Source organism: Artemia franciscana, chromosome 5 (assembly GCF_032884065.1).
Source record: "Artemia franciscana chromosome 5, ASM3288406v1, whole genome shotgun sequence".
NCBI lineage: Eukaryota > Metazoa > Arthropoda > Branchiopoda > Anostraca > Artemiidae > Artemia > Artemia franciscana.
In genome coordinates this window covers 21,910,682-21,937,357 of record NC_088867.1, presented here as the reverse complement: position 1 = coordinate 21,937,357, position 26,676 = coordinate 21,910,682, and the positions used below count along the sequence as shown (strand labels likewise).

The 26,676-nt window shown below is 35.2% G+C and overlaps 1 protein-coding gene and 1 long non-coding RNA gene across 2 annotated transcripts; both read right to left on the bottom strand.

Moving 5' to 3' along the window:
• Positions 1–9,441: 9,441 nt before the first annotated feature.
• LOC136027103 (uncharacterized) lies at positions 9,442–12,504 on the bottom strand. Its single transcript, XR_010617497.1, has 2 exons — positions 11,783–12,504; positions 9,442–9,686 (listed from the first exon to the last, which is right to left on the bottom strand). It is a non-coding gene; the product is annotated as an uncharacterized LOC136027103 (long non-coding RNA).
• An 11,887-nt stretch (positions 12,505–24,391) lies between these two features.
• Positions 24,392–26,196, bottom strand: LOC136027101 (actin, clone 302-like). The gene has a single exon (XM_065704050.1). It carries the CDS (start codon positions 26,179–26,181, stop codon positions 25,054–25,056), a length of 1,128 nt encoding a protein of 375 aa, XP_065560122.1. The 5' UTR covers positions 26,182–26,196; the 3' UTR covers positions 24,392–25,053.
• Between the last annotated feature and the right edge of the window lie 480 nt (positions 26,197–26,676).

The following is a 26,676-nucleotide window of genomic DNA, read 5'->3' as shown; positions in this document are numbered from 1 at the left end:
AGGCTTTATTTGTAGTTTTTCCATTGAACAGCTCTAGTTTAGAAGAGAAAACTCCTACAAAGCCAGAGATTTAATTTTATTCAAGATTTAAAACAAAAATGGTACTGATAATGGGTGCTTGTGAAGCGAACATTAAGCTAAATCTTCCTTTAGTAATGGAGCATGGTGAATATACTGGAGCATTGTGAATAGAGCATCTGTAGGGGCATTATGATTGGATTTGAATCTAAAGTAGTCTATACTGTTGTCCTGTGATTGTGTTTAAGCACCATCTATAACTCAAATCACGGAAAGCAGTCAATAGACCTGAAAAAGAACAGAACAAAAAATGAAAATCTTGAAGCAAAGAGTTCAAAAAAAGAATAACTAAAGTCTAATAAAGAATAGACAAATAAAAAGAATCAATGATGAGGAATAAAAAAATAACGAATACCTAAAATTAACCCGACTACCAAGAAGGCAGATCAAGCAGAAGCATTCAAAGGTATTAAATCTTGGGCCAAAACTGACCTTAGTGAACCTACTTCTAACCTTATGGTTTTGAACTGCTTTGCTTAATTACTTGCGTTTCAAGCTTGTCTAACTTAGTTTAGTTTTACTTACAAAAAAATACCAAATTTATAGTTTTACTTACAAAAAAAATACCAAATTCGAGCACTTTATATATTTGGCATGCTTGTTGTCATAGTGTTGTATTTACATTTAAATGAAACTACTATAATGTTTCATCTATTTCTTTACTTTTAATTAATGTAAAAACTTTTCTAGATTTATAGCATTGTCTATCTTTTGCTATAGCTATCAGGAAAGTTATAGCTTCAAGAGCCCCAATACTATGTGGTTTTTTTCGCTCATTTTCAACTGGTTTTTCAAAGGCGTTCCTTATTTTCAAAGTTGACGCCCGCTAAGGGTAAATCTACCAAACTGCATCTGGAGATCTTTTGCATTGAAAATTGAGCTCCAGAATTTTCCTCATTTTTAAGACACATATGGCAGTGAAAGTTTCCATTTAACCAACTTAAAATCAAGTTCCACTCTTAGTGTTTTTGGTAATTTAAGGTCCACTTAGCCGCAAAGTCGAATTCATTACTTTTCATCCTCTCAAAACTTGAAATCCCAAAGTGGCTGGATCTAGTCCTGGCATCGACGGTTATTGTGTTGCGAGAGCAACACTTTGGTTTTGTCCCGTTTTTTTTTTCTATGCCGCCGATCTCGGCTTATTCCTGGACACTGGTAAGTGTCTAACCTGTGCGGTTTTTACGGAAAGTGTGGACCTTAGGCTGGATTGATGAATATGGCATTACATTTTGGAAAGCTCCGCAGAACTCTTGCCTAGGGACAAAAAAGATGGTTTTCGCTTGTCCATGAGCCAGAGACTATGGTGTGCTAAGTGAAGTGGAGTTATATAGCCTATATCAGAGAGAAGTATCTGAAGTTGTGCAAGCTTTCGTTTCATCAAACCATGTTTCTGCTTTCGAGTGGAAAGCTCCGTTCTAGCAGGCAAGCAGGTAGGCACCACTTTCAAATGGAAGATGGACTAAAATCTATAAGTGTTAAATATATGCGGCAGATACCCGGCTCCACAGCTAATACATCTTCTTCGAGTGATAAATAGAAAAATTGACAGAAGCAAAAACGCGGCATTTTCCCACGGGTCTGAAAGTACTGCCATCTATTGTTGCTACCCATTTCTGTTCGTGATTTCAACTGATTTTATCATTAGGTTTTTCGGACATGGGATTGCGGTAGAGAAATGGTTTCAGGTGTGCTTTATAAACTTTAAAAGTTCTCTCATTGCTAAAGAAATTGGAGCTTATCCTCCACTCCTTTCTAAGTGGTGACGTTAGAAAGTTGGCCAATGGAAAAAAAAAAACAACTTCAGAACTAAGACAGATAGAATTTTTTATTCGACGGCAATTGAATATATATATATATATATAAATAAATACTAGATATGAAAAAGGACATACAATTTGGACTAATCGCTTTCTGGAATGTTTCTTTGATATTTCTTCTTTAACTTTTTCTCTGACTGATAAAACTTTAGGGAATCAGCTCAAATATCAATTCCTGAAACTTGGCGCTTAATCCATTAAACTCAGTCACTTTCTTTAAAATTTTCCTGAAATCTTGTCAGTGGCGTCAATTCACAAAAATTAGGGGGAGGGGGAAAATATTATTTTGTTTTTAATTTTTTCCATGAATATACAAAAAAGGGTATTTTTCAATGACAATACCCAGAATATATATATTTTAAAATCTAGATGGGAAGGGCATACAAATCAGGAGAAAGGAAGGAGGAGCACCCCTCCCCCCATAGAAGCCATTGAAACTTGTCACTGCATGACTTAGTAAGGAGATCAGCAAAAATTGACGTGTACCATCACATATTACCTACCATCTGTCTGGAATTAATTTTGCCGAAAATCCTCTCTGCACTCTCTGTATCTGTTTGGCTTTCCATAATGGCTAATAATAGCTTACAGGCATTATTCTTCAATTTAAAAGTTTGTCTGATCTACAAGTACACTAATATCATCTGTTAAAAGTTCAACTACTATGTCTAAGCTGTTTGATTCATTCATTACTATACATTTCTGATTATCATGGCTTACTACGGATCCCTGAAACTAATAATAACTATTAGCATTAAAACAAAGAAAAAAAAAGTTAAGGTAAATAAAGAAAGAGAAACTGTCAAAAGACAAAACGAAACTAGAAAAATCACTCCCAAAAAAGTAGACAACTTAAACAAATCTTTGAAATTACAAATTTACTCAAATTTGCTTTTCATCCAGATTTGTCAAATTGCTCTGGCACATTACGAGAGGATTAAGATGTAGACATTTGATTTTCTTTATGTATTGACTTCCAGTGGAACTTTTTTTTCACTTCCCAACCTGTAAATTATTTACAAGGACAAGAATTTATAAGGGCAGTGCAAGTTTATCCTAAAGAATCACTAGAAACCAGAGAACAAAGAAAAATTAATAGATATAGACCAAAATAAATCATTGAGAGCGTCATAATAATGTGAGCGTGCTTTGTTGCCAACATCAATATCAAAGCAATAAAACATTGCAGAATGTAGTATTTGATTTAGTTCGAATGCCTGAATCTTTCCTGAGTTTTTATGTTTATTTTGTGCTATATCAGTGGACACTATGGACCTAAGAGAGTTTTTACTTGTAGAATGATATCTTTTTATATATAAAAAAATCAAACATTAATACATAAATGTATCTATAATAGATATTAATAGATACAGACAAGGGGAAGGCATAACACAAAAAAGTAGCCTGTCCCAGAAATGACAACAACCACTTCCTAATTCTTAAGCAAGATGCTCCTGTCCATTACATATGATTTTACATTCAATTCTTTACATTTTTAAAATGAATTTTGCATGCTTTTTTGACAAAGAAAAAGTAGAAATTACAAAATAGAAATTGACTAATAAATCTACCCCAGAAACATGAATCTACCCCAGAAACAAGGGGAGAGCCTAAAACTTTGTATAGCAGAGGTTTCAATAGATTCCATGAAGAGATTGGCCAACAAAGGGGAGAGAGATGCCCCCATAGCCAAACCAAACACCTGTTTGTAAAATTCACCTCTAAATTGTACCTCTAATTGTAAATTGACAATTGTATTTATTATTATTGGTGGTGGTTTTATTTGTTTTTAGTTTAGTGGGTTTTTTCTTTTTATCTCGTGCTGAGGACACCTAGTTTGGATACAGGCGAAATATCCGCGTTGTTTTAGTCTTTCCTCTCTACTGGCCGTGGTCTCGTTTGAGGTTTTTTGTGGAGTTTTATCTGTCTTTTTGTTTATTCTTGTTCAGGTCAAGGGACTATAAGTTTCCTATTTAGCTATTTCAGACAAGGCGGTCTGAAACCCACGAGCTGACGTGAATTATGTGTCTGGCTGATAAGTGACAGCAGTTGGATATTGGAAAAAAGTCTTACAACTTAATATCTTTGATTTGTCTGGGGAATTTGGTTTGAGTAGTGTCTAAGGTGCTTTGGACCGAAACAGAAGCAGGTTAGGTCTTAGCACAGTAGAGAAGAACTTGGTTTACAGTGGTGTTGCATATACGCATCTTTGTTTTGAGCGTAATGCCGGGCTTTGATCAGACAGAGCGAGACAGTTGGACCATTGTTGAGGCCGCCTTTGCGATTCAGGACATACATTCAGCTTCGATAGATCTGTTGTCCCTGATGAAGAGGCCAAGATACGTGAACAGTTGTCTTAAGAGTGGCCGTTAATGGTAAATTCTTTGTTTAATTTATATGTTTTGGATGAAAATAAAAAATATCTATGTATATAAAAGAAAAGAAAACATGAAAGAAACTAGAACCGATGAAAAATTAAGATTTCTGTTACTGTTTCCAGTCCTATTGATTTTCTGTTTTTTCTTTAATTTAACACATTCAAATTTTAAGAATTTCATTCAAACTGTAATTTTACACTATAAGAGACTTGCAAGTGCATTGGCAAGGGAGCAGTTAGATAGAGCCACTGAAGTGTCTTTATTGGTTGAAAAATTCCGGGATTTGAAAGCCAAGCTTTCGAAGGTATGTTCTAGAAAAGCGAAGGAAGTAATTGAAAATTATGAGGTATAATGATCACTGACTCTTATATGTCCTATGTGACCGCCTCAAAAATAAAGGTATCTGTATATCACACTTTGTGACTGATCGTCGCTCGAGTTTATTTTTATTTAAATAAAAATATCAAGCTTTTGAACTGCAGGTAAGAAGCGACATAGGAAGCTGAGGAATAATAGTGACTCTGGAATAGTTCTATCGGTGTCAGTGTCGCCACCTAAATATTATTTCTGTCAAAAACTACTACAAAATTTGCCCATTGTTTACATATAGTATTTGTTATTGGGAAGTATGCACATATTTCTCGGGAGATGAAGTGGAGTTATCTGCTGGCAGGATTTTCCACGGGGATAATTTTCGATGATAAGGGAAGGTTCCAGGAATTTAGTTTTTCAATGAGAATTTTACGCTGGAGAAATTTGCTTGAATTGACAACTTGCATGCAAACAACGTCATTTGATTTTTTTTCCGAAACCCCCTGCATATTTCAAGGTTTGAGGGTTGAATATTTGAAGGTTAAGGATAAGAAGGTTTTCACCTTCACACCCTTAGCCTTAATTGTAGTATTGGTCACAGTAGTAGTAAGAGGTGGCGTTTCGAACAGAGTGGGGTGGAGGAGAAGCGTAAAAGACATTCTAGGACCACTGGGCCGATACGATCACCCCTGGAAAAAAAGAACACGCATTCGTGATTTGCCTTCTGGCCAAAAATACAAAATTCCGTATTTTTTTAGATAGGAACTTGAAATTTCTGCATAGGCCTAAATTTCCCAATTATATTTGAAAAGACTTAGTCAGGTTTTAGGTTTCAATTTTGGCAGCCCTTTTCTTGCCCCCTTAAAATTATGGGTCAAGTTTCAATGTTTTTAATTCTGTAGGGCTCTAACAGCCAAAATTGTAATTTATATTGTTGCTGGCGATTTTCTTTTTTACTAACTTAAAGATAAGAAAAAACAATTTTAATATTAACTGCTCCATTATTCAACCAAGTTGTTCTTTGGAGAAAAAGAGTTATGACACCAAACAGGGTCAGTGTTGCGATTCTCTGGGCATTGAGATAGCTCTATGACCAATACTGTACCTTTAGAATCAGAATTTTATCCTGCAGCAAAATTTTGCATTAATTTCAGTTGTAATGTTACTCTTTGACTTCCCCCCCCCCCGACTAACAGACAAATATATACCCAAAATAATATAAAGAAAGGGATTGCCATTGTTTTGACAAATCGTTAAATTAGTTTTAAAAAAAGAGTGACAATTAGGAAACTCACCTTAAATATACAATTCAAGGTATATATTTAACCATTTGGGGGTAGGGTGTGGGTTATTTAACTTTCCAAACAAAATGAATGTTATATTTTGATTTGGAATAAAACTTCGCTTCTAAAGGTATGTCTATTTCTTAGGTATCTCAAACAGTGAATACAAAAATTTACCCGAAAAAGTAATATTTCCGGAAAATACCTTTTCTTAATTCAGGACCAAGCAAAACACAAGAAGGTTTATAGAATTAAATGACAGAAGTTCAAGAATTTTTATTATTGTTAATTAAAGGTTATTTTTTATCATACTTAAAAGATAAGAAAGCAAGTTTTAATATTACAAATTTTAAATCCCAATTTTTTCTTCTTTCAGGAAAGCAGCTTTAGCGTAATTTGAAAAAAAACAACAACAAAAAAACAAAAACAAGTAATCAACTCAAAAATAGAAACGTAATGAATTCCTTGTTTAAACTTATAGAATTTTGATTGGAATCAACGAACAGTTCTTTTTTCGAATTTGAAGACAAGGAAAAATAGCTTTGATATAAGAATCTCTTTAATTAGAAATAATCTTTACATCAGAAAGCACTAACAGTTTCTTTTCTTGAGCAAAGGAATTGTACCCTTTCTTCGAGAAAAACAAAACACAAACCTCTGTTCATCTTGCGTCTATATTAAAATTCAAAAAGCTGATTGAAAAAACTGATTGAAGACACTTAGTCTAACTGATTGAACAGTATGAATGTGAAGTAACACCTGCTGAATAACCCCAATCAAATTGGTTACTCAAATTTACAATATTTCGCGTCAAGTTTTGCGAAGTTAAAGGATTGCTTCTTTATTTGTCAAAATAAAACCTAAGTACCAATTAAAACTTATGTTTTAAACTTAAGCTTTAAAGTTCTAAAACCTATAAGAATTATAGAGAATTTATATAGTGTTTTTATTTGCACTATGCAAATTAATTGGGATAAATTGTTAAACTTTGTATTTTAAAGACCCTAGGGATTTTAGAATAATAAAATTATTGTTATTATTGTACCCGATTATATTTCCGTCGAAAATGCCATTCGTTAGTCCTAAAATCAGTAAAAGCAAAAGTGAAACAACTTGTTTAACCCATTGTCTCATTTTCTCAGTACTGTGAATTGTCGATAAACTCTACTTATATTCAACCGCCAACATTGATAATCTACAATATTCAACCATCAATATCGATACTATCGATATATTCAACCAAAAATACTAATCATCTACAGTATTCAACCAACAAAATAAATTCAATCGATAGATTATTCCCTTCTTTGCATAAGTATAGTCAATTTGTCCTATTCCGAGAGAACCTTGAAAGTTATTAGAGAAATTGAAATAATATTTGGATTGCAATTGAAAAGTATTGAAAACAGCCAATGATTAGCTCTGCTTCTATGATCGTGATATTTGGCATATATATTTATTTTGTGAAATATAATGCTTAATATGAAGTATTTAGCAGTTGCGTTAAGATCTGGCTACCCATTTGTAAGATAAAAATACCGTAATTTGTCTAATTTTTCCGAATTAACACCCACGCAATTCCCCCAATGAGAGCAGAATCAGTCCGTTTAATGTCAACAACTTATCTAGGACATGTTCTTATTCTTCCCACCAAGTTTCATCTCGATCTCTACACTCTGAGCGTTTTCCAAGATTTTCAGTTCCCCCTCCAACTCCCTCCAATGTCTCTGGATCCAGTTGGATTTAAAATGTGAGTTGGATTTTAAAATAAGAGATCTTAGCTACGAGGTCCTTCTAAATATCAAATTTCATTGAGATCCGACCACTCGTTCGTAAGTTAGGGTCAATGGGGTATTATGAGAAGGCCAGGTGGGGTTATACCACTTGCCATCCCCAAAGGCTGGCTCTACTTAATGCTTTCTTATGAAAACAAGAGATTCTCAGCAATTACATATATGACTCAAATCTTAAGAATTTGTTTTATAAAGCGCCTAAAATTTCACCACTGGCCTTGAGATATAAATGTCTACAAAATCGTCATTGAGGGATGCGGACTTATAAACAATAAAATGAAAAACAATATTTCCTTTGAACTGAAATCAAGGAGTAACATTAAAACTTAAATCGAACAGAAATTGTACCGTTTACAAGGGGTCGCCCCACCTCAATCCCTCGCCATTTATGCTAAAGTTTTTGAGTTATTAAAAAGCGTATTGTTCTAATTAACAAAACATGTGTTTCAGGAGTCATTTTTAAGCAATTGGAGCAAAAAGTCAAACTTCAGCGTAAAGAGTAAGATATTGAGGAGGGGTAGCCCACTCTAAAAAATTCTCTATAAAACTCTCCACCATAATAATTAGCTTCCTATAAAATGTCTCGAAGATAAATTGGAGCCATGATGCATCCTATCCCCCCCCCCCAAAAAAAAGCAATTCTATAAATTCTCCAAACTTTGACAATTACTCATAAAATGTTCTGCGTCTCTCCTATATTCTCAACAAAGGGTGCAAGTAGACCAGCCTCCCGGCCATTTTCATCATAAGAATCCAAGTGTGCCCTACGCTATGGCACAAAATTTGCAAACACCTACCGTCAATGCCTTGGGACGCTGTACGGTAGTTTCAGTATAAACTGAAATTCCTCTCAAAACATTACTTTAATCTGGTTATAAAATCATAGGCTGCTTTAATCTACTGGTGGTAAAGAGCCAAATCCAACATGCCAAGGAAATCATTAGGTTTGCAATGAGGACCCTGGTTATTATTCCATGCCCATGTGAAGCCAGCTTCTTCCGGCGTGGCTTTAATCTGTTTTGGCCACCTCGCCTTTTTAAAAGATTACAACAAGTTATTGTGAGCCGCCTTCACTAGACGGTTATCGAGCAAATGTAATATCTGTAACAAAAATTTGATCATCTTGATAATGCTCTTATGACACAAATTTGGTAAACCCAGGTCACCTTTAAGATCCAAACTGCTTTCAAGCCGACTACTTTTTTAAAATACATACACTGCAGAGACTTCAATTGTCTCATTGTAGTGGCCCCCCACAATAAAATTGTGAAACGCTGCCAAAAACCTAATAAGATGAAGAAAGGCTGAAACAGAAAATTTAAAGAAAGCGAGAACTTTAAGGGAAACAATCATGAAAGAAGTTGTATCTCAGTTAATACATTTGTGCATCTTAAATTCAGTAAGTCAGAGAGGCAAGAAATGTCCTCAACAAATTGTTTTAGCCTTAAATATTCTAAAGAAATTTGGCTCCTCGTTACAAGGAGCATCATTAAATTAAGCTTTTCAATACTTTCATTACAGCTGTGGCCAGGCCTCCCTCCTTAACCAGGTATGGCTTGAATGTGTAGTTTTATCGTTGGACGACACAACAGGTTCCAATTTGATCTGCAGTTGGTCTTTATCCGCCAAGACCAAGATGTAAACTGGTACGCGTAGACATTCCAAGGGAGAAGGTTGGGCGGTGCTTTCGGTAGCAATGACAAACCCTATGTGATGGTAAGGCTTTATTTGTAGTTTTTCCATTGAACAGCTCTAGTTTAGAAGAGAAAACTCCTACAAAGCCAGAGATTTAATTTTATTCAAGATTTAAAACAAAAATGGTACTGATAATGGGTGCTTGTGAAGCGAACATTAAGCTAAATCTTCCTTTAGTAATGGAGCATGGTGAATATACTGGAGCATTGTGAATAGAGCATCTGTAGGGGCATTATGATTGGATTTGAATCTAAAGTAGTCTATACTGTTGTCCTGTGATTGTGTTTAAGCACCATCTATAACTCAAATCACGGAAAGCAGTTAATAGACCTGAAAAAGAACAGAACAAAAAATGAAAATCTTGAAGCAAAGAGTTCAAAAAAAGAATAACTAAAGTCTAATAAAGAATAGACAAATAAAAAGAATCAATGATGAGGAATAAAAAAATAACGAATACCTAAAATTAACCCGACTACCAAGAAGGCAGATCAAGCAGAAGCATTCAAAGGTATTAAATCTTGGGCCAAAACTGACCTTAGTGAACCTACTTCTAACCTTATGGTTTTGAACTGCTTTGCTTAATTACTTGCGTTTCAAGCTTGTCTAACTTAGTTTAGTTTTACTTACAAAAAAATACCAAATTTATAGTTTTACTTACAAAAAAAATACCAAATTTGAGCACTTTATATATTTGGCATGCTTGTTGTCATAGTGTTGTATTTACATTTAAATGAAACTACTATAATGTTTCATCTATTTCTTTACTTTTAATTAATGTAAAAACTTTTCTAGATTTATAGCATTGTCTATCTTTTGCTATAGCTATCAGGAAAGTTATAGCTTCAAGAGCCCCAATACTATGTGGTTTTTTTCGCTCATTTTCAACTGGTTTTTCAAAGGCGTTCCTTATTTTCAAAGTTGACGCCCGCTAAGGGTAAATCTACCAAACTGCATCTGGAGATCTTTTGCATTGAAAATTGAGCTCCAGAATTTTCCTCATTTTTAAGACACATATGGCAGTGAAAGTTTCCATTTAACCAACTTAAAATCAAGTTCCACTCTTAGTGTTTTTGGTAATTTAAGGTCCACTTAGCCGCAAAGTCGAATTCATTACTTTTCATCCTCTCAAAACTTGAAATCCCAAAGTGGCTGGATCTAGTCCTGGCATCGACGGCTATTGTGTTGCGAGAGCAACACTTTGGTTTTGTCCCGTTTTTTTTTTCTATGCCGCCGATCTCGGCTTATTCCTGGACACTGGTAAGTGTCTAACCTGTGCGGTTTTTACGGAAAGTGTGGACCTCAGGCTGGATTGATGAATATGGCATTACATTTTGGAAAGCTCCGCAGAACTCTTGCCTAGGGACAAAAAAGATGGTTTTCGCTTGTCCATGAGCCAGAGACTATGGTGTGCTAAGTGAAGTGGAGTTATATAGCCTATATCAGAGAGAAGTATCTGAAGTTGTGCAAGCTTTCGTTTCATCAAACCATGTTTCTGCTTTCGAGTGGAAAGCTCCGTTCTAGCAGGCAAGCAGGTAGGCACCACTTTCAAATGGAAGATGGACTAAAATCTATAAGTGTTAAATATATGCGGCAGATACCCGGCTCCACAGCTAATACATCTTCTTCGAGTGATAAATAGAAAAATTGACAGAAGCAAAAACGCGGCATTTTCCCACGGGTCTGAAAGTACTGCCATCTATTGTTGCTACCCATTTCTGTTCGTGATTTCAACTGATTTTATCATTAGGTTTTTCGGACATGGGATTGCGGTAGAGAAATGGTTTCAGGTGTGCTTTATAAACTTTAAAAGTTCTCTCATTGCTAAAGAAATTGGAGCTTATCCTCCACTCCTTTCTAAGTGGTGACGTTAGAAAGTTGGCCAATGGAAAAAAAAAAACAACTTCAGAACTAAGACAGATAGAATTTTTTATTCGACGGCAATTGAATATATATATATATATATATATAAATAAATACTAGATATGAAAAAGGACATACAATTTGGACTAATCGCTTTCTGGAATGTTTCTTTGATATTTCTTCTTTAACTTTTTCTCTGACTGATAAAACTTTAGGGAATCAGCTCAAATATCAATTCCTGAAACTTGGCGCTTAATCCATTAAACTCAGTCACTTTCTTTAAAATTTTCCTGAAATCTTGTCAGTGGCGTCAATTCACAAAAATTAGGGGGAGGGGGAAAATATTATTTTGTTTTTAATTTTTTCCATGAATATACAAAAAAGGGTATTTTTCAATGACAATACCCAGAATATATATATTTTAAAATCTAGATGGGAAGGGCATACAAATCAGGAGAAAGGAAGGAGGAGCACCCCTCCCCCCATAGAAGCCATTGAAACTTGTCACTGCATGACTTAGTAAGGAGATCAGCAAAAATTGACGTGTACCATCACATATTACCTACCATCTGTCTGGAATTAATTTTGCCGAAAATCCTCTCTGCACTCTCTGTATCTGTTTGGCTTTCCATAATGGCTAATAATAGCTTACAGGCATTATTCTTCAATTTAAAAGTTTGTCTGATCTACAAGTACACTAATATCATCTGTTAAAAGTTCAACTACTATGTCTAAGCTGTTTGATTCATTCATTACTATACATTTCTGATTATCATGGCTTACTACGGATCCCTGAAACTAATAATAAATATTAGCATTAAAACAAAGAAAAAAAAAGTTAAGGTAAATAAAGAAAGAGAAACTGTCAAAAGACAAAACGAAACTAGAAAAATCACTCCCAAAAAAGTAGACAACTTAAACAAATCTTTGAAATTACAAATTTACTCAAATTTGCTTTTCATCCAGATTTGTCAAATTGCTCTGGCACATTACGAGAGGATTAAGATGTAGACATTTGATTTTCTTTATGTATTGACTTCCAGTGGAACTTTTTTTTCACTTCCCAACCTGTAAATTATTTACAAGGACAAGAATTTATAAGGGCAGTGCAAGTTTATCCTAAAGAATCACTAGAAACCAGAGAACAAAGAAAAATTAATAGATATAGACCAAAATAAATCATTGAGAGCGTCATAATAATGTGAGCGTGCTTTGTTGCCAACATCAATATCAAAGCAATAAAACATTGCAGAATGTAGTATTTGATTTAGTTCGAATGCCTGAATCTTTCCTGAGTTTTTATGTGTATTTTGTGCTATATCAGTGGACACTATGGACCTAAGAGAGTTTTTACTTGTAGAATGATATCTTTTTATATATAAAAAAATCAAACATTAATACATAAATGTATCTATAATAGATATTAATAGATACAGACAAGGGGAAGGCATAACACAAAAAAGTAGCCTGTCCCAAAAATGACAACAACCACTTCCTAATTCTTAAGCAAGATGCTCCTGTCCATTACATATGATTTTACATTCAATTCTTTACATTTTTAAAATGAATTTTGCATGCTTTTTTGACAAAGAAAAAGTAGAAATTACAAAATAGAAATTGACTAATAAATCTACCCCAGAAACATGAATCTACCCCAGAAACAAGGGGAGAGCCTAAAACTTTGTATAGCAGAGGTTTCAATAGATTCCATGAAGAGATTGGCCAACAAAGGGGAGAGAGATGCCCCCATAGCCAAACCAAACACCTGTTTGTAAAATTCACCTCTAAATTGTACCTCTAATTGTAAATTGACAATTGTATTTATTATTATTGGTGGTGGTTTTATTTGTTTTTAGTTTAGTGGGTTTTTTCTTTTTATCTCGTGCTGAGGACACCTAGTTTGGATACAGGCGAAATATCCGCGTTGTTTTAGTCTTTCCTCTCTACTGGCCGTGGTCTCGTTTGAGGTTTTTTGTGGAGTTTTATCTGTCTTTTTGTTTATTCTTGTTCAGGTCAAGGGACTATAAGTTTCCTATTTAGCTATTTCAGACAAGGCGGTCTGAAACCCACGAGCTGACGTGAATTATGTGTCTGGCTGATAAGTGACAGCAGTTGGATATTGGAAAAAAGTCTTACAACTTAATATCTTTGATTTGTCTGGGGAATTTGGTTTGAGTAGTGTCTAAGGTGCTTTGGACCGAAACAGAAGCAGGTTAGGTCTTAGCACAGTAGAGAAGAACTTGGTTTACAGTGGTGTTGCATATACGCATCTTTGTTTTGAGCGTAATGCCGGGCTTTGATCAGACAGAGCGAGACAGTTGGACCATTGTTGAGGCCGCCTTTGCGATTCAGGACATACATTCAGCTTCGATAGATCTGTTGTCCCTGATGAAGAGGCCAAGATACGTGAACAGTTACACAACTTCAACCGTATTTTTCGCTATATTGAATACAGATGAGTACAGATTGCGTCTGCCGGGCCAATAATCATTAGCATAGTCTTTTGCCCGCTGATTTTCAGGCCCAGTTTAAATACTTCTTCCAAATGAATGGTAATGGCTTCTCCGAGTTCAGCTGATGAGTTGTATACCAAAGCAATATCATCTGCGAAGTCAGAAAAAACTTAGGACTCGGTCACCAATCTGCAGTCAAGAATAGAGACGATTGGTGGTTCTTTCCATGGCGTATTCGATGAAGACATTGAAAGTTTGTAGGCTGGTGGTGGTACATCCTTGCCTCACATTTACTTCGAATAAAGCAGAATAGCTGTAACTTGTGTCAGCACAAATTATGGATTCTCGAATCTCTTAGTACTTGTTTCAAAGATTATATTACTGGTTTCATCGGGAAACATATTTATCCCAAGTTAGAAATAAGAAGGAGCGAAATTTTCAAAGTGAAGAAGGTTTTAAGAGGATTTAGGACTCCAAACCACCCTACTCCTTGGTAAGGTGTAAATGTCTTCATTTGTAACATGTTAAAACGTTTCATTATCCGAATTGCAGCAATAGCTAGTAACCTAGTAGGGCACAATCCCATCCCATAGTAAAAAAATTAAATAGCCAATAACTACAAAAAAAAAAAATCTAGGTTGCAGTGGTGGCTAGCAACTTGGTAAGAGACGACCACATCCAATACAAGAATGTAATGGCCGATAACTCAGATCAAATCAAAGATGATTTATCAGGCCGATAAATCAGTGTCGGATCAAACCAAAAAGTACACTATTAGAACTACCTTTTCCGAAACCTTTGTGTAGGAAATTTAAAATCCCTTTGCTTGAATAACGAGGAAAATCTATTTGCTTGACAAACAAGAAAATCTGCTTGAACTACGATATTCTGCACCGATGGCATCTTTGTTTTCTTTTTTTTTATGCAGCAAGCAGGGACGAATAATTTCCTCAAAGAGATAATTATCGGACCTTTCAACTACGTTGAACAAAATGGCTATTTCAACATTTTGATTGGATTTGTTTTGGGAAATGGTTTGCGCGGGAGAGGGGTTAATTGCCCTCAATCCCTTTTGACTATTAAAAAGGGCACTAGCATTTTCAATGAGCCTTTTTCTAAGTTTCTAGGACAACAAATAGCCAACTCAAAATTTCTTGACCAGTACCATGACTAGGTTCAAGAGTAAGCTCCGATGGATATATATTTTTAGAAATATCAATAAATTCCTTACAATTTATAACCAAAATATCATCTAAATATCTTTTATTATTTGACAAAACATGTTTTAAATTATTTTGATTATTCTTATCCATCATATATTTATATTCGAGTTGACTTAAAAACAAGTCAGCTATAAATGGGCTGGCATTTCCCCCCCCCCTCCATGGGAATTCCCACAATTTGCTTGTACAAATTACCATTAAATCTTATATGAGTACTAGCTGTTGGTGTGGCGCTTCGCACCACACCAACACCTAGCTGGTGGGGGCGCTTCGCACCTCCTCCAAAGCCCTCCCCCGCGCATGTAAGTCGTTACGCACCATTGTAGTTGTGTCCCTGTGTCCCATCTGCTAATATAGATAGATATATATATATATATATATATATATATATATATATATATATATATATATATATATATATATGTTTTTAACTACGTAAAACTTGCAAATATACAACATTCTTCGCTGTCCCATTGTCTGTGCATATAAATAGATTGTCAGGTTTACCGACTCTTGAACATGCAACATAATTTTCCATGGGAAAAACAATCCGTATTCAGATCTATACCGCATTTTTCTAACGATTGCCCTTGAGCTTTGTTGATGGTGATTGCTAATCGAACATTCCCTGTGTCCCCATTGTCATTTATATATCCCCCCTGTGCCCCGGCGTCCCCGTTGTAGTTATTCCTGTGTCCCTTCAAGAGTCTATCACCGTCAGTGAATTATTAACCCTCTAATATGGATTAAAATTCGAAAAGTTTTTATTACCAGAACAATAGGTTTTAAGTTTATTTATAATTTCCTTTAAAATTAAAGAGAGGTCAGTAGCAGCAATGCAGGTTGGACATCTAGCTATTCCAACAATAAATCGTGGTTTAGGGGGATTCTTATGAAATTTTACAGTCCAATATAGGAAAGAGAAATTTTTCTCATCGTCATTAATTCTAATATTAAATCTTTTTTAAGTATTTCCTCAGTTTTAACAATTAAATTCGCATCCTCTAAATTCACCTTTTCTTAAACATTAGTCGTGCATAGCTTCTGACAAATTATGGCAAAATTGTTATTAGTTTTATCCACCGGCAAAATTATAAAAATCATTCTGTAGATTAGCAATTGCTTGTTTTATCCTAGCATTATAAAATAATGATTTAGTGTTACTATTTTTTAAGTTAGCATATATTTTATTACGTATTCTACTAATAATTACATTCTTCCAACTTTGAAAACTCTTTATTTTATTCTTTATTCATAACAAGATTAGTTATTGCCCTTACTTAAGAAATTAACATATCTTTTTTTGTATTTTGGCGGAAATTAAATTGGGATCGAGGGAATGGATGATTTGCAAGAACTTAATGAAACGTTGTTTTAACCCAGGAGGCAAAAATTTTCCATTGACCAAACCCCCAATAAATAATGCACTCCTCATGTTTTTTTAATCTTTTTTTTATCTTTTCTTATCATTTTTGTCCTTTTTATTTCTTGTCGTCTAACAGATATTTGGATGGCTACGATACATTCAAGATCACTTAATAATTCTAAACTAACGCAGTTCAAACAATAAAAGGTTTAATTCTAAGACAAAGGTATTTTCAACATTAAATAGGTAAAGTAGCCAAAAAAGATTCTGCTGAACAGAAATATCAAGGTAACATGCAAAGAAACTAAAGTATTACTAAATTACTAAAAACGTTATTAAAGTTAAATGTATGTCTACTATTAAAGAAAATTATTAAGCTATAAATATTTTTCTTGAAGTTGGAGAATGTTGATTGATTGGTATTATCTGATTTATTTTTATTTTTAGTTAATTCAGGGACTACTGTTAGTTGACGGGTTGAATATTGAAATTTAGATTGAATCAAATTTCGAATGAGAGTATATTTATTTTCTTACGTTTGCTGGACTGCCCCTTTGGAAAGCCTTCTGGCAAGCTTTTGACAAGCCCAAAGGGGTTTTATGTTGTAATGTATACTGTAAATAAATTGTTCAGTACAATAGATATAAGAAAAAACAGTTCAAAATGGTATATCTATATATCTATATCTATATATATATATATATATATATATAAATAAGTTGTCTGTCTGTGTGTCTGTCTGTCAGGTGACGTCATGTTTCTGTGTCGACTGACGTCATGAAGTTAGTTGTCGTCATTTTTGCTATGACGGTGACGTCATTAACGGTATTTAAGACATTTGTTCACGGAAAAATGTTTAATTGTAAAATGACTGAAGAACCTACAATGGCAACAGCCGAGGAAGCTGCTCAAAGAGTTTATGCCAAAAAACTTGCTGCTGATAGAGAAAGTAAGAAAAGAAAGCGTTCCGAGGAATCACAAGAACAGCAAGAAAACAGGCTTGCAGCTGATATAGAAAGTAAGAAAAGAAAGCGTGCCGGGGAATCACAAGAACAGCAAGAAAACAGGCTTGCGGCTAAAGAACGCAAAACCGCGCAGTTAGATGAAAATCCACCTGGACAGCGAGAGTCAAAACATATCAAAACTGAAAATGATAGCGATGATGATTGGGTTTGGGATTTTGACTTGGATAAGGTCATCAATGTCTACCAGATTTAAGTTAAAAAAACAAAGGTTCGTCGATATGTACTTCATAGTGACGCTGAAAAATAAAGAAGAAAAAGAAAACTGAAAAAAGAAAAAAGGTAAAAAACTAAAAAAAAAACTAAAAAGAAAAAACACTCAAAGAGAAATTACAGACCGGGACACAAATGACGACCGAGACAGAGGGAATATAAGTGACGACCGGGAACCTCAAAGAGAAATTACAGACTGGGACACCCGGACACAAATCACGACTGGGACACAGGGAATATAAATGACGACCGGGACACAGGGACACAACTACAACGGGGACGCCGGGGGCACAGGCGGGATATATAAATGACGACCGGGACACAGGGATTGTTCGAATAGAAATTACAGACCGGGACACCGGGACACAAATGACGACCGGGACACCGGGACACAGGGAATATAAATGACGACCGGGACACTCAAAGAGAAATTACAAACTGGGACAACACAAATGACGACCGGGACACAGGGAATATAAATGACGACCGGGACACAGGGACACATCATTAGAATAATGAGGTATAGATCTGAATACGGATTGTTTTTCTCATGGACAATTATATGTTGCATGTTCAAGAGTCAGTAAACCTGACAATCCATTTATATGTACAGACAATGGGACAGCGAAGAATGTTGTATATTCACATGTTTTACGTAGTTAAAAACATATATTTATATCTATCTCTATTCACAGGTGGGGCACAGGGACACAACTACAATGGCGCGTATCTAATATGGCGCGTAACGACTTACGCGCGCGGGGGGCTTGGGGGGGGCGCGAAGCGCCACCCCAACAGCTAGTATATATATATATATATATATATATATATAAAAATTAGTTGTCTGTGTGTGTGTGTGTTTGTCTGTCGAGTGACGTCATGTTTGTGTGTCGACTAACGTCATGTTTTCGACTGACGAAATTACAGACCGGGACATCGGGACACAAATGGCGACCGGGACACCGGTACATAGGAAATATAAATGACGACCGGGACACTCAAAGAGAAAGCGACCGGGACACAAGGAATGTTCGATTTGCAATCACCATCAACAAAGCACCGGGACATAAATGACGACCGGGACACAGGGAGCATAAATGACGACCAGGACATAAGTAAAAAAAACTAAAAAAACTAAAAAAAAGGTAAAAACTACAAAAAAAACTAAAAAGAAAAAAAAACTAAAAATTAATAAAAAAACTAAAAAAGCTAAAAAACTAAAAAAACTAAAAAAGAAAAAAAAGAAAAAAAGAAAAAAATGAAAAATAAAGGAGAAAAACAAAACTAAAAAAATAAAAAGAAAAAAACTAAAAAGAAAAAAGAAAAAAAACTAAAAAAAAACTAAAAAAAAGTAAAAACCAAAAAAAAAACTAAAAAGAAAAAAAGGGGAAAAATAAAAAAATTTATTTCATCATATACCATTCCAAAAACGAATGTATATACAGACCGGGACACCGGGATACAATTGACGACCGGGACACGGAATATAAATGATGACCGGGACACAGGGACAAAACTACAACGGGGACGACGGGGGGCACAGGGGAATATATAAATGACGACGGGGACACAGGGAATGTTCGATTAGCAATCACCATCAACAAAGCTCAAGGGCAATCATTAGAATCATGAGGTATAACTAAAAAAACTAAGAAAAAGGTAAAAAACTAAAAACTAAAAAAAAGACCAATTCAAAAACGAATGTATATACAGACCGGGACACCGGGACACAAATGACGACCGGGACACCGGGACACAAGGAATATAAATGACGCCCGGGACACCCAAAGAGAAATCACAGACTGGGACACCGGGACACAAATGACGACCGGGACACAGGGAATATAAATGACGACCGGGACACAGGGACACAACTACAACGGGGACGCCGGGGGGCAGAGGGGGATATCTAAATGACGACGGCAACACAGGGAATGGTCGATTAGCAATCACCATCAACAAAGCTCAAGGGCAATCATTAGAATCGTGAGGTATAGATCTGAATACGGATTGTTTTCCCATGGACCATTATATGTTGCATTTTCAAGAGTCGGTAAACCTGACAATCTATTTATATGCACAGACAATGGGACAGCAAAGAATGTTGTATACCACTTGGGGGGGGGGTGCGAGGTGCCCCCACCAACTAGTGTTGGGGTGGCGCTTTGCGGACACAGGGAATGTTCGATAAGCAATCACCATCAACAAAGTTCAAGGGCAATCATTAGAAAAATGTGGTGTAGATGTGAATACGGATTGTTTTTCCCATGAACAATTATATGTTGCATGTTCAAGAGTCGGTAAACCTGACAATCTGTTTATATGCACAGACAATGGGACAGCGAAGAATGTTGTATATTCGCAAGTTTTACGTACTTAAAAACATAAATATATATACTAGCTGTTGGTGGAAACCTCGTTGGTGGGGGTGTTTCGTGCCCCCCAAGCCCCCCGCGCGCGTAAGTCGTTACGCACCATTGTAGTTGTGTCCCTGTGTCCCACCTGTGAATATAGAAAGATATTTATTTATATGTTTTTAACTACGTAAAACTTGCAAATATACAACATTCTTCGATGTCCCATTGTTTGTGCATATAAATAGATTGTCAGGTTTTCCGACTCTTGAACATGCAACATATAATTGTCCATGGGAAAACAATCCGTATTCAGATCTATACCTGATTATTCTAATGATTGCCCTTTAGCTTTGTTGATGGTGATTGCTAATCGAACATTCCCTGTGTCCCCGTCGTCATTTATATATCCCCCTGTGCCCCCGGCATCCCCCTTGTAGTTGTGTCCCTGTGTCCCGGTCGTCATTTATATTCCCAGTATTCCGGTCGTCATTTGTGTCCCAGTGTCCCAGTCGTCATTTATATTCCCTGTTTCCCGGTGTCCCAACGATGCAAAACGATGACTCTGGTCAAACATTTTCAGATCAATTGCTGGCAATTGGAAACGGAAAGCTCCCAGTAGACTCAATTTCAGGACGTATACAACTACCTGCTGATTTCTGTAATTTAGTGACGTCCAAAAATGAATTGATTGAAAAAGTATTTCCGAATATTCTAAAAAATTATAAAAATAATAAATGGCTAAGTGAAAGAGCGATTCTCGCACCCAAAAATATAGACATCCACGAAATTAACAATATTGTTTTGACCAAGATTCGAGACCAGGCAGTCCTTTACAAGTCAGTCGACACAGTTTTGGAACCAAACGAAGTGGTTAATTATCCATCTGAATTTTTGAATTCCGTGGATCTTTCAGGGTTTCCACCACACGTGCTACAACTAAAAATAGGCGTACCAATAATACTTTTAAGAAATATCAACCCACCAAAGCTTTGCAATGGCACGCGACTTGCCGTAAAAAAAACAATGGAAAACCTAATAGAGGCCACAATCTTGACAGGGTCTTTTGAGGGTGAGGCTGTTCATATTCCTCGCATTCCCATGATTCCAACTGATCTGCCTTTTCAATTTAAAAGATTGCTATTCCCAATTCGATTAGCATTTGCAATCATCATTAACAAAGCTCAAGGTCAATCATTAGAAAAATGTGGTATAGATCTTAATACTGATTGTTTTTCCCATGGACAATTGTACGTTGCATGTTCGAGGGTCGGTAAACCTGACAATCTATTTATATGCAGTGACAATTTGACAGCGAAGAATGTTGTATATTCGCAAGTTTTACGCAGTTAATTTATATTGTATCTATCTATCTATCTATCTATATAAAAACGAGTTGTGTGTATGCATGTTTGTTTGTTTGTAAAAAGAGCGTTTGCATATGACGTCATTATTAGTAAATGCAGCTTTGTATATGCACAGAAAGTGGGAAAGCCAAGAATGTTGTATATTCGCAATTTTTACGTAGTTTGAAACACATATATAAATCTATCTATATTCACAGGTGGGACACAGGGACACAACTACAATGGCACGTAACTAATATGGCGCGTAACGACTTACTCGCGCGGGGGGGGGGGCTTGTTGTTTGGGGGGCGCGAAGCACCACCCCAACAGCTAGTACCTGATAAAAATGTCGATAAGGGCTTATATGATATTGTGGTAAAAAATATGATACATGGACCTTGTGGTGCACTGAATGAAAAATCACCATGCATGGCCAAAAGAAGGTCCACAAAGCAATATCCTCGACTTGTAGTACCCAACACAATTGCCGACAATAATGGATACCCATTATATAGAAGAAGATCTACTGAAGATGGCGGTAAAACAGCAATAATAAATAAGCATAACGGTACCACCATCGAATTAAATTACCAGTGGGCTGTTCCATATTCACCTTTATTATCAAAAACATTTAATGCATACATAAACGTTGAATATTGTAACTCCGTAAAATCAATCAAATACATATGTAAATACGTCAACAAAGGCAGCGACATGCCAGTTTTTGGCTTGCAGTCCGAAATCAGTGATATCGATGAAATTGTACAATATCAGGCTGGAAGATACATAAGCAGTAATGAAACTGTTTGGCGATTTCTTTCGTTTCTGACACATGAACGAAGTCCGGCTGTTGTTCACTTAGCAGTACATCTAAAGAACGGGCAACGTGTTTGTTTTCTGATACCAACGTGCAAAAAAGAGCCCTGAATCCACAAGATACAACTTTAACTGCTTTCTTTTCGTAATGCCAAAATGATTCTTTTGCAAAAAAACTGCTGTATTCTGAAGTGCCTTCGTAATACACGTGAAATACTAAAAATAAATCATTTGAACTTCGAAAACAGGGTAAGTCAGTCGACGGCCAACCTACCATCTTCAAAGATACCCTGATAGGAAGACTCTACACCATTCACCCCAATCACCATGAATGCATCTCTCTCCGCCTGCTTTTGGTGAGTGTACCCCGTCCGGCTAAGGCCAAGGTTCGAAACTAGAACCTTTTGAACCTAGAATCTGGAACATAACGCCTTACCAACTCAGCTAATTCGGCTTGAATACATTCGTTTTTGAATTGGTATATGATGAAATAAATCAGACGTCATATGCGGACAAAAACACGGCGTCAGTAGACAGACAGACACACAACTTATTTATATATATCTATATATATATATATATATATATACTAGCTGTTGGGGTGGCGCTTCGCGCCACCCCAACACCTAGTTGGTGGGGGCGCTTCGCGCCCCCCCCCAAACCCCCCCGCGCGCGTAAGTCGTTACGCGCCATATTAGTTAAGCGCCATTGTAGTTGTGTTCCTTTTTTTTAAGTTTTTTTTTTAGTTTTTAGTTTTTTTAGTTTTTTTTTCCTTTTTTTCTTTTTAGTTTTTTATTGGTTTTTACCTTTTTTTTAGATTTTTTAGTTTTTTTCGTTTTTTCTTTTTACTTTTTTTTTAGTTTTTATCTTTTTTATTTTTTTTATTTTATTCTTAATTTTATTCATTTATATATCCCCCTGTGCACACCGGCGTCCCCTTTGTAGTTATGTCCCTGTGTCCCGGTCGTCGTCATTTATACTCCCTGTGTCCCGGTGCTTTGTTGATTGCTAATCGAACATTCCTTTTGTCCCGGTCGCTTTCTCTTTGAGTGTCGTCATTTATTTAGATTGTTTCTCCTTTATTTTTCAGTTTTTTTCCTTTTTTTAGTTTTTTTTCTTTTTTAGTTCTTTTAGTTTTTACCTTTTTTAGTTTTTTTTAGTTTTTTAGATGAAAATTTTTTTTAGTTTTTTTCCTTTTTTTTCTTTTTAGTTTTTTATTGGTTTTTACCTTTTTTTTTAGCTTTTTTAGTTTTTTTCGTTTTTTCTTTTTACTTTTTTTTTTAGTTTTTATCTTTTTTATTTTTTTTTTATTTTTATTCTTAATTTTATTAGTTTTCTTTTTCTATTCTATTTTTCAGTTTTTTCCTTTTTTTTAAGTTTTTTTTTAGTTTTTAGTTTTTTTAGTTTTTTTTCCTTTTTTTCTTTTTAGTTTTTTATTGGTTTTTACCTTTATTTTAGCTTATTTTTCAGCTTTTTCCTTTTTTTTAGTTTTTTTTAGTTTTTAGTTTTTTTAGTTTTTTATCTTTTTTTAGTTTTTTTAGTTTTTTAGCTTTTTTATTTTTTTTTATTAGTTTTTTTTGTAGTTTTTGCCTTTTTTTAGTTTTTTTAGTTTTTTAGCTTTTTTATTAGTTTTTAGTTTTTTTTGTAGTTTTTGCCTTTTTTTATTTTTTTTAGTTTTTTAGCTTTTTTATTTTTTTTATTAGTTTTTAGTTTTTTTTTTAGTTTTTGCCTTTTTTTAGTTTTTTCAGTTTTGACGTCACCTGATCCAGTTTTTTCAGGTGACGTCACCTGATCCACAGATCCACACACAGACAACTTATTTTTATATATATAGATATATATATATATATATATATATATATATATATATATATATATATATATATCTATATATATATATATGTATATATACATTCGTTTTTGAATTGGTATATGATGAAATATTTTTTTTTCTTTTTAGTTTTTTTTGGTTTTTCTTTTTTTAGCTTTTTTTTATTTTTATTTTTATTTTTTTTAGTTTTCCTTTTCTCCTTTATTTTTCAGTTTTTTTCCTTTTTTTAGTTTTTTTTTTCTTTTTTAGTTTTAGTCTTTTTACTTTTTTACCTTTTTTATTTTTTTAGTTTTTTTAGTTTTTTAGCTTTTTTACTTTTTTATTAGTTTTTAGTTTTTACCCTTTTTTTAATTTTTGTCTGTCTGTCTGTCTGTCTGTCCGCATATGACGTCTGAATTATTTCATCGTCATTTATATATCCCCCTGTGCCCCCGGCATCCCCCTTGTAGTTGTGTCCCTGTATCCCGGTCGTCATTTGTGTCCCAGTGTCCCGGTCTGCAATTTTGTCATTCGACAAACATGACGTCAGACGACAAACAACTTCATGACGACATACAGCTCAATCCTTATATTGACGTCAGTCGACAAACATGACGTCAGTCGACACACAAACATGATGTCAGTCGACAGACACACAAACAACTTATTTTTATATATATAAATAGATCTATCTATCTATATTCACAGGTGGAAAGCAGGGACACAACTACAATGGCGCGTAACAAATTGCGCACCCGGGGGCGCTTGGAGGGGGGGGGGCGAAGCGCCCCCACCAACTACGTGTTGGTCTGCCGCGGAGCGCCACACCAACAGCTAGTTCATTCTAAACAGGGACAATGAAAGTTTCGTCGTATATAGCTAAAACGTAATAAAGAACAAACCACGGCTTATAGTAACTAAAATTTCATAGTAAAGAACAAACTGCTACAACCGGTTGTAGCGTAACAATAGGAAATCTTCGTTACATAAAAATAATATAAATAGGATATCAATGTCAATTACACAACAGCAAAAACAATTAAAACCTCTAAAAAGAACTTAAAAGCGAAAAAAAGCTGTCATTCCTAGCTCATTAAGCAATGAAAACCACCATCTAAGTCAGTGTTAATCCACTATCTAAGTCAGGTTAAACATAAGATGATCTTATGTTTCAATAAAATTAATTTAACTAATATCACATTTGGTGGCGTGTTCACTATAGGGTGAGGCAAGTTAAAAGCATTTTCTGTGAACAATAGATGGTCCAGACTCATCGTATTCCTGTTTAGAAATCCACATCTCTTGGAATGTTGAGAGGGAAGCTAAGATAGATCCACCAATCCATACGGAGTATTTACGCTCAGGTGGGGCAATAACTTTAATCTTCATGGTGGCTGGTGCAAGAGCAGTAATTTCTTTTTGCATTCTGTCAGCAATGATAGGGTACATGGTAGAACCACCAGACAAAACGATGCTGGCATAGAGATCCTTTCTGATGTCGACATCACATTTCATAATACTATTGTACGTAGTTTCGTGAATCCCGCAAGATTCCATACCGAGAAAAGATGGCTGGAATAAGGCTTCTGGGCATCTGAATCTCTCATTACCTATAGTGATGACCTGACCATCAGGCAGCACATAGCTCTGTTCAAGAGATGTTGAGCTGGCAGCAGTTGCCATCTCCTCTTCGAAATCCAAAGCAACATAACAGAGTTTTTCTTTGATATCTCGAACGATTTCTCTTTCGGCAGTTGTGGTAAAGGAATATCCTCGCTCAGTTAAAATTTTCATCAAGTAATCGGTCAAATCTCGACCAGCAAGATCCAATCTTTTAATCGCATGTTGAATGGCATAACCTTCGTAGATGGGTACAGTATGTGAAACACCATCGCCAGAGTCAAGAACAATGCCAGTGGTTCTTCCAGATGCGTAGAGGGAAAGGACTGCTTGAATGGCAACATACATAGCAGGGGTGTTAAAAGTCTCAAACATTATTTGAGTCATTTTTTCTCTGTTGGCTTTTGGGTTAAGAGGAGCTTCGGTGAGTAAAACTGGGTGCTCTTCCGGGGCCACACGAAGTTCGTTGTAAAATGTATGATGCCAGATCTTTTCCATATCGTCCCAGTCTGTGACAATTCCATGCTCTACAGGATACTTAAGTCTCAAAATTCCCCTTTTTGCTTGAGCGTCATCACCTACATAAGTATCCTGGCTGCCTGAATTAATCATCACTCCCGTATGTTTTGGACACCCAACCACAGCAGGAAACAAAGTTTTTGGTTGATCATCTCCTGAAAATCCTGCTTTACAAATACCAGATCCATTATCAATAACAATTGCAGCAACTTCTTCTGTCATTTTATCTTATTTGTAATACTAATAATATCCACGTGTCGAGTAGCTAGAACCTAAGAAAAAACAAAACTAATTTTAAAATTTTCTGGTATTTTTATGGTGTGAATTAAAAATTTTAAATTATTGCTCACTGACCATAAATATTTTCCCTGTTTCCAGTTAAATAAAATTATGTTATATAAAATTTTCAGGAAATATTTTAGTTTCAGTTGACACATCAGATTTTTGTTAAAGCGACCCAAAAATTACTGCATTTTGTATAACTATGTTTGCATTCTTTTTATAATAGTAAAAATTCCATTTTGATTTTTATCGATAAAAAAGAACAGAAAATTAATTTAGAATTTTTTTTCCACATGACAGGTTCCATAAAAAAAAGTAAAGAGCTGAATTAACTGGAGATTTTGGTTTACTTCCACCAGTATTACAAAAGCCCACCAAAGATAAAACATATCAAAATTAATTAATAGTGGGAAAATGTCACAGCCTCGACCAAAC

What these genes read in the sequence shown, in the direction of transcription:
- LOC136027101 (XM_065704050.1), bottom strand. Translation starts at nt 26,181, where the DNA reads ATGACAGAAGAAGTTGCTGCAATTGTTATTGATAATGGATCTGGTATT.